The 12,989-nt window shown below is 30.2% G+C and overlaps 1 protein-coding gene across 1 annotated transcript in view; it reads left to right on the forward strand.

Annotated features, from left to right (window-relative positions):
• LOC108549903 (neurotrimin) overlaps positions 1 to 12,989 on the forward strand; it is a 101,941-nt gene that overhangs the window by 41,542 nt on the left and 47,410 nt on the right. Inside the window, exons 4-5 of the mRNA XM_017903473.1 lie at positions 7,552 to 7,680; positions 7,783 to 7,920. Coding sequence (XP_017758962.1) covers positions 7,552 to 7,680; positions 7,783 to 7,920 — 267 coding nt within the window. The remainder of the gene's footprint in view (positions 1 to 7,551; positions 7,681 to 7,782; positions 7,921 to 12,989) is intronic.

Here is a 12,989-nt window from a genome sequence, read left to right on the forward strand (position 1 = left end):
CGGTGAATTTTTTAATACCATCTTATTAGAATTTAAGTAAAATTTAAATTTATTACTTTTTTCACGTGCCAAATCGATTAACTCTTCCAGTAACATGAAAATGGTAACATTACGAACGATTACTTTTTGGCTATTTTTTCTTATAAATTTTATATATTGTTAGATGCAAGTTACATTTGTATTTATGCATTCTACAATATTTATTTCGATTTAAATTATAAAGATTTTTCAAAAAGTGGAGTTAATCGATCTGTGAAATGAACGGCTCATATTAAATTAGGAAGATGCTATAAAAAAATATTTAAACAATTACCTCGCAGTACAGATATATATGGCATAACAATATATGGTAATACCTTTGTTTTCCACTTGAAGCATTGCAAATGCTCAATTTAATAAATTTCCAATAACATGTTAATATCAAATGTAATAAAACATGTACATACGAGATAAGATATTACTATAAATAATTGCCAGAATTTCTAAATAAATATTTACACAAATTCCTTTAGACTTTGCACTGTATTATATTAAATACGAATTTCAGTATTCTTGTAATACGAAAAATTACAGCACGTATTTCAAAATACTTTGTACCTTCATTTCGCCATTTGCATCTTATTTGACGGTTTAAGTTTGTTGGAAAGTATAATCATGCTATGCAGGCTATAACGGAATATAATCAGGCAGGTAAACCACGGTTAGCAAGAAATTCTCGACAAGCGTTACATTCACGATGCAATTCGCCAGGAATGCATTCACAGCATCGAATGCTTACGCGGATTAAACGGGGTAACAAAAAGCGAGAAGCGGACGTGGTATCGAAGGTGTAGAAGTGAAGAGCGACTCGGTCAGTTAACATTAATTTCGACCATGCTATTATGCACTTTTTGCGATATGAAATCAACGCTGTTGTTTCATAAATGATTGCCGACCGGCTAAATGAATTGTACAACAAGGTATATGTATGCACGTGTATGTATTTGTATGTAGAAACACATAGAGACACGAAATTCCTACGGGTAAACTATGCGTGAAACGTTGCGAAATATTTAACATAAGAAGTATTTGCTTTATCGACTGTTATTGGTGATAATTGAAACTAGATTATTACCGGCTAATTGTAATTGTTTAATTTCATACTCGATGTATTCGGTTAAATCTTCCGAATTACGAACTTGAATGATAGTTTGTTACATAATAATATTAATGGATTGACATGGTACGAGTTGTGGGTTGTTCGCCTCTGCCGTGAAGCTGGTTTTTCGAATTTTAGAAACCCGAAATTTCCAAATTGCAGTCTATCAGAATTTTAGAATCGTGAAATTTTCAAATTTCAGAACTTCAGAATTTCAGAATTTTAGGATTATAGAAATTTCGAATTTTAGAATTTTAGTGTTTTGAAGTTTTGGAATTTTAAAACTGTTGGAACCCGGATTTCAATATACAATACGGGTTCTAGTAACAAGGCTACGTTGGAAAAATACAAGTCGACGGAGAGGAAAAAACTGGTCTTTCGCAAATTTTGTAGGTGCTTATATAATGTTAGTTTTTGGTAGGGGGAAGATGACCATTGGCCCTTAGTGAAAGTAGGAATGAGTAAATTGCTTTTGGACTCTGAAATTGGTCTGCGTTTATTAGCTAGGCCCTTCTAGTGACTAAGGGCCAACGAATCGTTAGTCATCCAACAGAACTTTGAATATTTGGAATTCTACAATTTTAGAGTATTGGGTTTTTAATAACTCATATTCTAGAAATTTTGAAACGAATAATTGTAATTTACTGATGGAACGAAATCGTTAATGCATACAGAGATAGTCTGACAAATTTCTAGCCAAAGGATTAGACTACGCGGCGGTTGGGTCCTTCTGCCACACACTTTGGCAACTGTACCGTAACACTCTCTATTACTGACCCTGTTAGACTCCTCGACTGGTATCTCACGAGCGTGCATCATAAGATGAAGTGCCGCTACTTCGCGCATTTCGAATCCGATTCAAGCTCTTCGCATATAAGGCGCTGATGTTGTAATTTACTTCTCGTGGCAAATCGAATTTCGTTTTTAGAGCTGTGCGTTACTATGATTCGTCAGTTAAATCTCGCGAAAGACTAGAATTCTAAGTTAGAACCGACATGTGTTTCCGGGGATGCAGTGTCTATGAAAAATTTGCCGAACCGATTGAATGTCATGTTTTCTTTCATGAACGAGAACGTAAAATACGGTATGACATGTCTATTCAATGTAGTCTGTTTCAAGGTTTAATTCAATTTCATCGAAGTCATGTGGCGAATGATATGTTACGATTGCAGGCGAATAAAAGTTGATAGAGGAAAGTAGTGCGGAACAGTTAATGACGCCATTAATTAATTTAAATAAGAATAGTACTATGTATTATCCGCTTCAAATGATTTGTTTAAAATTTGTTTAATTTTTTTCGCTTTTAGAATATTAAATGTTAAAAATCTTTAAATATAACATTCCAGTATTATAAATATAATAACATTTTTAAATTCTTCTTATTACGAAAGAATCGAATAAAATAACGCTGTATTTAATTCGATACTTGGAAATTGTACAATGCTTCTCAAGTTATTTAGCTGCTTTCAATTTTATTGTCATATTAAATGTTGTATATGTCCGAATGTCTGAAGTACCTGGATCACCAAAGGCGAGGTTGCGTGGGAAATGAGTGATCAACGAAGAGAGCTTGTGTATGAAAAGAAAGAGGGTTAGACTTTAAATAAGGATGCAAGAGCGCAGAGAAGGCAAAAGGTAGAGAAGACAGAAGTCAGAATATGTGTAGTCAAAATGGTGTGTTTGAGAGTTAGAATTGAGAGGAACTTAGTGTAATACTTTAATTAAATAAATCTGTTTTGTTATTAAAAAGGAATTGTTGTTTGTTAGACGCGCAGATCTCTATCTGATAGAGATTTAGCAAAAATCCTACAATATGTTAATTATCTTTCTTTTCCATAATTCATACGAAAAGATTCTTCTGTCTAACAATTTATAATACTATACTACCTATATTCGAAGTTTAACTTTACAAAATTTCGCGTACAAGGCATAGACCTGAATAATATTCTGCATGTATCTGCATAAACAGTTTATTCTTAAATATACATCATTAGTAATAGAAACGGCAGTGATATACGTTTTCCAGAGGAATCCTGTATATTGCAAACAAACGGAGAAAACAACCCTGCATTTCCTAATTTAATACTGTGCAACTGTTATTTCAATTTTTTATTTACACAGCTAACTAGGACGTCTGCAAATATGTAAATGCTGTGTAGAATGTACGACTATGTTAGAACATATGTACACATATACCACCGTAGATTCGTACAACGCGTAGAGTCATATGTTACATGATTCTCGTGGGTTATGCGTGCAGTTTAAAAGACACAAAATTTGTGAAATTTTATTATACGTTAGTAAATTTCCCATGACACTGCCTAAAGTATTACATAACTAAAGTGAATCGTATTATCAAAAATAGTGAACTACGATTTTGAAATCTGGAAGAGAATTACCTTAAAGTACACATTCTATCACCCATAATATAGACTCTTTTGAATATAAAAGTTCCATCTGGGGAACTGCAGCTTCTTCTTCAAAACAATTGAAATATTTTACTAAATAAAGTTAAAGGAGCCACCATATAGAGTATGGTTGCGATGGTGATGTAGGTAAAAATTAAATGATATCCCAGGCAAAATTTAATTAAAGATGTAAAATGAGGTATTATCCGAGACTCCGTTTTTTCAAAGAATCTGTTTTAATACGAGACCTATTAAATTCTAAGTGACCGTTCTTTCATTCTAGTTTCTTTTTACGTTCTTCTTTCATTTTTCCATTTATAGATCATTTTACTGGTCGTGGTAGGTTTAGTGTTGAAGAATTATTAGATCTTATTGACTTTTCTTCTGTTTTTATACTGGTTTGTGTGGAATTAAACTAATGTAGGTACTTGGAAAATACTGAAAGCTTTAACAGAACATAATAGCAATTATTAAATGTCTTTAAATACCTAAAAATTTAAAATAAATGATGAAAGTTTAAAAAATTGTTATTTAATTGACATAATTGTATTAAAAGTTGGAAATAAAGGATAAAGGTTTTAAAATTCGTTGCTTAATTGACATAATTTTGTTAAAAATTGGAAGTAAATGATAAAAGTTTAAAAATTTGTTATTTAATCGACACAGTTTTATTAAACATTGATTAAACAAAATCTGTAATGTTAATAACTCTTTGTGGGTCAGATTAATAAACCGAAAAGAGAGCAAGATATTTTTTATTTTTTTCAAATACATTAAACAGTGCTCAAAAATAATTATACAATATAGAATAAAATAAGGATATAATGCAGATGGAATACAAAATAATTGAAACAATAAAATAATTTGACAATCCTTCCAAAAAAAATTCTTAGTAATATAATAATAAAATTTCGTCTTTTTATTATTTCTCTATTACTTTATCTTTACCACTTACTTTAATTTCATATTTATTTTTTCTTCGTAAATATTACTAACATATAATGACTCCAGTCTCAGTGTACAGAATAAAATAGGAAAAAGGATTCAAATAATGACTGTAATTACCTAGAGATTGGAAAGGCAAATTTCCATTTTATAGACGTCTACTGCAACACGCAAAGACAAAAATACAGTCTAGAAATAAAACCTACAGGACAGAAAGACACAATCGAAACAATTTCATTGTTGATGAAAATTGATTTCATTGTTGATGAAAAATTGCAAAAACTTTCAGTTTAGTACTTAATTGATTAAAACCCATTCGGCTGAAGCAAAGAGAAGTTTAGAGAGTTACATCGAGGAACGTAACTGAACATCCTCTTGCTCCTCAAAAGTTTTGCAACTTTGAACCGCATGGAGTACTTGCTTGTATTTGAACATATCGTTTACGTTCAAAAACTTTGCTATTCGAATACAACTTAACCAAACGTTTCCATATCTGTATTTTAGTGTACGAAGAGCTTCATCTCTGTTATTAACAATTTACCGATGACAAATATTACCCGAAATGTTTGGCAAAAATAATTCCGTCCACGAATAAACGAATCCGTAATCGAAATTGCTTCATCACCCTCAGCTTTCGAAAAATTTGAGTGTTTCTGAAAGGCACAATTTTTGGTTAAAATAAAGTATTGCATAAAAAGTAAGAACATTTGAAAGTTCATTGCTGTCTTACATGTTAGGTGAGAATATCCTGGGTTTATCAATCTCCATAGTTATAATTATTTATGCTTCTCAATAATTTTAACAATCATCAAAGTTTAAAAATAAGCAATCGAACACTAAGCAATTCTACGCATATTCCTGCATTTTTACAAAGAGTTCTTTATTTGACAGGATTTTGCTACACAGTAGCTTATTTTCTAGGCTTTTGTGTAAAAGAAACCATAGAACAGAATAGTTAATTGCAGAAATTGAGTAATTTATTATTTTTTCGCTACCGAAGTTTCGCTGTTCTCTTTTAATCTCTATCTGTCCTCGTATGTGACGTCATGAGGAGCTTTTCGACGATCTCCTCGCACATTCTGTACTCCTGTTACCTTTCCTAAGTTTTCAGACAAAAATCGTAGATAGCGATGATCGAATGTCGCTTGAAATTTTATACTTATCTATCTTCTTGAAGGAATTAGAGCCGTATCAGCGGGTTGCATTAGGGGTATATTCAGTTTACTTACTAAAAGGATTCATACGATGTAATATATTTTGTGGCATATTTCAGACAATACTTTTTTGTAAGGCTTTGCTATTTCTGCAATAACATAAAAAAACACACAGTAATTGTACGAAAACATTTATATTAACTATTTATCTTCACTAAAATCGTCATTAATTAGTATGTGATGGGTTGTTTAGAATTTGGATAGTATGAAAATCACAATCCAAAATCAAGACAATATATAAATAACACTGTTTTAAATACAAAAATGCATATGTGGTATCGCAGGATGAGCGGGTTATCTAGAGTGCGTGCGAAAGGATGAATGATCGTGCGCTAGGATCGTGTGAACGGGATGTTTATGAATGTATCGAGTGACTTTAGGAATGCGTTTGAGTGTTTGGGCTGAGTGACCCGCTGAGGGTAAGATTGCGAGGAGTGCGTGGGAAAGTGTGATTGGAAAGAGAGAATAGGTATGAAAGAGGATAGAATGGATGGTTTTAAATAGGGATGTAAGGGCGTGAGTGGGCAGTGAGAGAGAGAGAGAGGGTGTAGAATCGGTCGCGGTACGTGTAGTATAGGAGAGTTCAGAGAGAGAGTTGTGAAAAAAGGTGTATTAGTGTTGCGAAGTATAAACGTGTTGTTAGGATTAATAAATAGTTTTAGTATTATTCGTGTTGTCCCACCCTATCTCTAGACATATACTTACGTCGTTTGCTGCATAGTCATAATGTATTGTATTTTTCTCTTCGTAAACTGTTATATGTGAGTATTGGTTTTATGAGAGTATGAGTGTAGATTTTATATGTGTAAATGATAATGAGGTACTAAATGAATGTCATTTGAGATGATATAAATATAATATGAGCGAGTGGAATCTAATATGAATGTTGTTAAAAAATGTTTAGAAGAATGTGCCAGAATGGAACAGTTATGTGAGAATCGTCAAATAGTAAATATGTGTTAATAAGAGTGAGAAAGAGAGAGAGATAGAGAAGAATTTTCTAGGTAATGTGAATCTTTTTGTTCAAAATATTATATTGCGAATTGATGTCAATATTTAAATATTATTATATAAATATATTAATTTGTTAACTGTTAAAAAACGTACAAGAAATTGGTTTTCATTTTTATCCACATTATATGTTAGCTCCATTGCACTTGGATTACGCGTAGTTACGGCACTGTCGAGGATAGAAAAGCGAGCAATGGTTACGTGCCTGTAAAACCCCGTATACACGTTACGGACGAATATTTTCTCGATTAAATGGAATTGAAAACTGTTTCGACAATTCTATTCCACGGTTGCTTCTTCAAAAAGGCCTACACAATACGATACTGTGTAGCAAATTCGTGTCAGATAAAGGAATTTTTGTAAAAATGGAAGAATGCGTTGCAAATGCACTAAAAGTGCTCAGCGGTTTATTTTTAAACTTTGATCTTCAATTATTGTTATTCAGAAGCACAAATAATTATAATTATGAACACTGATAAATTCAAAATAATCTAACCTAATTTTTAATATAAAAATGAACCTTTTAACATTCTCGCGTTTTATGTAATACATCATTTTAGCCAAAAATCGTGTGTTTTTAGAGAAATTCAGAATTTTCGAGGACGTAGATGATGGAGCAATTTCGATTATGGATTCGTGTTCAGAAAAATAAACTCTAGAACAATTACCCGATGGATATTACAGAACAAAATTCGTGTTGAACAGTGTAAAATTACATAAAATTGTAATTTTAACACTTAATATTATGAAATTTTATTTTCTACTTCTTAATTTAATATTTTTTATTGAATTTTAATTTTATATAAACGTCTTATATAATTCGGTTTTGTTACAGTGAGGTTTGTAGAGGGATCGGTCTTCAATATCACGAAGATAAATCGATCACAGATGGGCGCATACCTGTGCATCGCTTCAAATGGAGTACCACCGACTGTCAGTAAGAGAATAATGCTTACAGTCCACTGTGAGTATCTTTCTCTATGATAGTTTGTATAGAATATTGTAACTTTACGCATGCAGTGTTTGATATTCTATGCAGTAAATCAAATTTAATTTTTGATTACAGTTAGCCCAATGATTTCGATCCAGAATCAATTAGTTGGAGCACAGGAGGGGCAAAGGATGACCTTGGAGTGCAATTCTGAAGCTTTTCCAGAGTCGATCAACTATTGGACGAGAGAGAATAAGGAAATTACAAAAAACGGTACTTTGCATGAATATTTTATACACAATTTTAAACCGAATTTCAACTAAAATATTTCGTTATATCAAATACTTTGACACGTTTATTCAAACAAGTATGGAAATTATGATAAGACGTTAGTGTCGACACGTTGAATATCGTAGAAAACAATAATGGCAGCATTCAGTTTGCCAATGGCACCCCCATAATTATCGGTGACTGATAAACGAAGATTAATAAAATTTAATTTAATTGAAATACTAATAGTTTTAATAATTTTAGCAATTTTGAAATTAACAGAAATATTTATAAAAATATCGATATCGTGATTGTTATTAGATTGATGCAAAGAAACAAATTCATTATATGATACATTTAAAGAATTTGATTTCTACTGTAGAAGTCGAAAAACTATAAAATTTTAATTTTTTGTGCTTTTTTTTAACAATTGATCTATCATTTATACATTGCTATATATATAATAAAATAAAATAGATTTTGTCTTAAAACACTTCTTTTGTCTCACCTAATTTGTGAAACAACAATGAACTTCCTAATATTCTTACTTTTTATGTAATACTTCATTTTATATAAAAATCGTGATTTTTTAGAAGAACTCACATTTTTCAAGAACTGTTGGCGATAAAACAATTTTGATTACGGATGTTTATTCAAGAAAGTAGGCTCTACGAAAACCACTTATTGCATATTGCAGATTAGAGAAAAAATTAGAATTTATTGGACAGTGTAATCAAACCTTTATGATTTGATTGTAGCCTCTTGGAGTGAATTTGATTTAAATTTGGACGATAATAAAACAACAAAAAAATTCGTTTGATACACCTACGTGTGATCTACATATTCTAAATATTCTATAATTTTTTTAATTTTACTGTCCAATGACTTTCTTTGTTAGTATTACAATTACTCCTCAGTATGTACAAACGATGACCTGATATTTCTTAAGCCCAGTTCCCGCTTAAAAATTAAATACTAACAAATAGTCTTACAATTAGTTCTCAGTTAGTCCAAACGATGACCTGATATTTCCTAAGTCCAGTTCCCACCGAAAAATTAAATACAGTAAATTCAAGTGAAATAAATAAAGCCAATGTTATGCGATGTTAAACGTTTGGTATCAAGAAACCATAAATCATCGTTTTAACTAGCAAAAGAGTTGAGTCAAGTAACTAATGAGGATATCATGAATAACTCGTTACAATAGATTTTCATCGAGGAAACGTACGAATTACAGGAATTTAATTTTCTCTTAATGAAAAAGATAACTCATTTGGCCGGCTTCGAATTCGAGTAGCAATGTTTTCATTCTTTCGCTAATTCTCATTCGCTGTGTTTGTTTGACCGACGTGAGCTGGGATTGAGGAATTGCGAGAACAAAAATTGCCAAATGCTCGTTAATACTAACTTTGGTGAAACAAGAAGAGCAATGATCAAATCACATTTCGACGAAATAATAGTATGAAACAGTGTTACTGTATTGAAATTAATTATCGAAGTTTTAATTCATATTTGTGTTTACTTATTCACTAGTCTTTTCAAAGAAGAAGCTAGAAAAAGAGGAAGACTAACGAAAAGATGATCTAAACACATGTCACATTGATATATAATGAGTTGTACGTATCTAAATTATCATTATGTTAAAAAATTATAATAAACGTTTCAAATATTTATTATTTTCATCTATTTAAAGATATATTTCTTGATGTTTATGACAACATTTCATTAAAAGAATTAAATATGGCAAGAATATGTAAAAAATATTTATATAACTAGAATGTCTTTGAAAATGATTATAGTGACATGTGCTATTAATTAATGCAAATAATTTTAAAATCACATAAACTCGTTTTAAATATTTCCGTTTTTATATCTTTATTTCATTTTTGGTTGCAACAGCAGCAAACGTGAAATATATATTAATTATGAGACACGTATATTATACCATAATATAAAAATAAGTATATTTAGAATGCAAGGAAGTAGAACTTGCACATTCTTCATTTCAGAGAATTTAAATATCGAAATACAGAAATTTGTCGTGTTAGTTCAACTTAAATAATATAACATAATCTAAAGTGAGGTCATGTGAATATAGTAAATGGCATATTCTGTTTAAACAACGACTGAGTAAGGAAGATTCGTAAACTGGAAAAATTGGTTGACATAAAATCGATAGTACATAACTATGTATCTGCTTTTTATAAAAACCATAATACATGTGCACGCATTTTTCCATGAAAATAGAGAAATTAGAATAAATAAATAATAAATAACAGATTAAAAATATGAATATACAGTATGGAAGAATAATTTTGAGAGAGAATATTATTTTGCCAACTACAAGATATTATGAACATTTTATAAGTAGTAAATCCGTAAGGCATAAGTTTAAATAAATTTTTAATATGAACAATTTAATTTTTTATATATGCACATTTACCAACTGTTTTTGGCTAAACAAATATTTAATGAATTTTCATATTTTATATTACTTATTATCTCTGTTTACGTTATATTATAAATTTAAAAGTACTTTAACCACTGTTAAACTAGTATTATGGCAAAAAAAGATTTTGTACTAATTATATTGGTATTATTTTATACTATTTCAATTTCCAACTTCTAATTTTCAAACTTCAACTTTCACTTTCTGAGATTCAATTTTAATTTTTTTTTATTTCCAATTTTCAATTTTCAATTTTCTAGAATCGATGTTCAATTTGGAACTATTAGATAACTTGATGTCGTGCTTGATGGTATCGAAGAAGCATCGCCGCTTCTTGAACGTCAGTCACAGTATACCGAAATATGTTGTTTTAAAGCGATCGAATCTACGAAGGTAAAGCTAATGTAATAAAATTGACATGAAAGTTTGCCGCTGTGTTCTACGAGTCTCACACGCAAACGAAGCGATGCCTTCGCGTTTGCGCGTTTGTAATGGACGTGTTCCTGCTAATTCACTGAAGAGCGATTGAACCGTACTGGCCAACATAGTTAATGCTGTTTTATTAACGAGTGTACGCACAGTACACGGCACATATGTACCGTACATTACTGGAACGGTCTAACAACGTCGCAGTCGGGTACGCGGAAATGCATGGAGCCATAATTACTTCGAATAATGAGACTTTGCTACTAAACTTTTCACACGCGGGGATTATTTACAGAACATTTTATCGTTCTACGTGCATCCCTGCAACAATGCATACTATTTCACGGAATATGCTAAAGCACCGATTCTAAAATCCCTTCATCGGTGTACAAGAAAATTAAAAGTATTATTAACGTTTCGTAAATTACGCGAGTAAAATTTATTCGTGTTTTTATTAAGTTACGAAATTAGATCAATGACAGTAATAACGATATTATGATGTACTAAAAATTTGTGATTTTCTAAAAGTATACAAATTTTGTGTATGTATCATTGGATAAAATAATCTTTTTCATGTGGTATACACGACAATTTATGGGGTTTGTTATTGTTTGTTATTTTTTTATAATTGTCTTAGTCTACACATAATTTTATTTCCATTAGAAGGTCATTGCCACTTTTTAAATTAATATTATAACGATTTAAATTAAACAATTAAGTTTGTTTTAAACTAAACAAATTAAATTATTAGATTTCGTTTAGAAATACTTTTATAGCTATAAGTAACATTACTTATATAATAGATTAGAAATTGAGAATTATTTTTCTAAATATATATGTTATAAATGAAAATAACGAAGATTTTAAAGTAAACATATTTATTCAACATATTTATATATGATATTTACATATTATGTAAATACATATATCCGATAAAAATAAATAGACAAATAGATAAACGTAAAACAAATAGAAGTTTTTATAAAATCAATCTAAATTGAATTAATACACAGACGAAATAAAAAAATATTTTATTTCATTTTTATTCTGTTGTATGAATATAGGGTTGTATCATATTGACTTTTCAGAAAATTCTCGTTTCTATCAACTGATAGAAGTAACGAAATTTAAAAAGAAATTTCTACATGTGGTATGGAACTTAAGAAATGTACACATGACACTTCAGTGTTTTTATTTATTATGTATATATTAACAGAATTACGAGTCCCAAAATCTTAGTTAACTACATAATTAATTTATTACTTTATAATTTAATTTATCCCGTTAATGATTAATTGTTATGTTATGTTATTATTTTAGCGTTATAAGGATCGTTGGATTATTTATAGTAATTATAATAGATTATTCAAAGAATTGTTTCGTTACATGCAATAAAATATTTTAAATATAATAATTATTAAAATATCTAATTAAAGAAAGTATTTCATCGTTTATAGTAGTCCATTGTAACTATAATATTTATGGAAATACATAATTAAAAAGAAATACTTAATTATTTACATCAGGTCGTTTTAAATATCATAATTAAGATATGTAATGAAAAAACAATGATTCGACTTGCACTCGAGGGCGCCTTTTAGTCGCCATTTGATAAAATTTCGAAGATCGGTATTAATTAATATGTCAAATTTAAGATAATGTAACGGTATGCAAGGTATCGAAATCAAATAATTCTACGTGTCAATTATTATACTATTCCTTATTTACTGCTCAAAAAAATATCATCAACTTTATAGCAGAAAATCTTCGATCTCCTACTCTTCTTTAGCTAAAAAATCGTCGAGTGCAAATGTTTAATACATATGATTGAAAAAGATTTTATAGTTCGTTACATACAGTTTGACAGTAGATAAATGTTCGAAAATACTGGTATGTCTGTGGCAACGTAGTCGAAATACGAGAAAAACTTCGTTTAGCAAAGAACATTGTAGTATCACTGTTGAATGGTCACGAATGCATGTTTGTGCAATTATTTCAGATAATGAGACACGATATTCGTGAAGGTCGTGCATCATGATAACCGCACTGAATAATAAACCTACGGACCCGTTAATGCGTCTGGCTGCTCTAGACTGTGTGATTCTGTTGCAATAAGAAAAGCAGATGCAGACGCTATGATCCTTGTACGCAGAGTTGCTAATCACGCAACTAATTACGTTAATTTTGGATGCTGTTT

The sequence above is a fragment of the Eufriesea mexicana genome, unplaced genomic scaffold (assembly GCF_001483705.2).
Source record: "Eufriesea mexicana isolate 0111107269 unplaced genomic scaffold, ASM148370v2 scaffold2338, whole genome shotgun sequence".
In the NCBI taxonomy this organism is placed as follows: domain Eukaryota; kingdom Metazoa; phylum Arthropoda; class Insecta; order Hymenoptera; family Apidae; genus Eufriesea; species Eufriesea mexicana.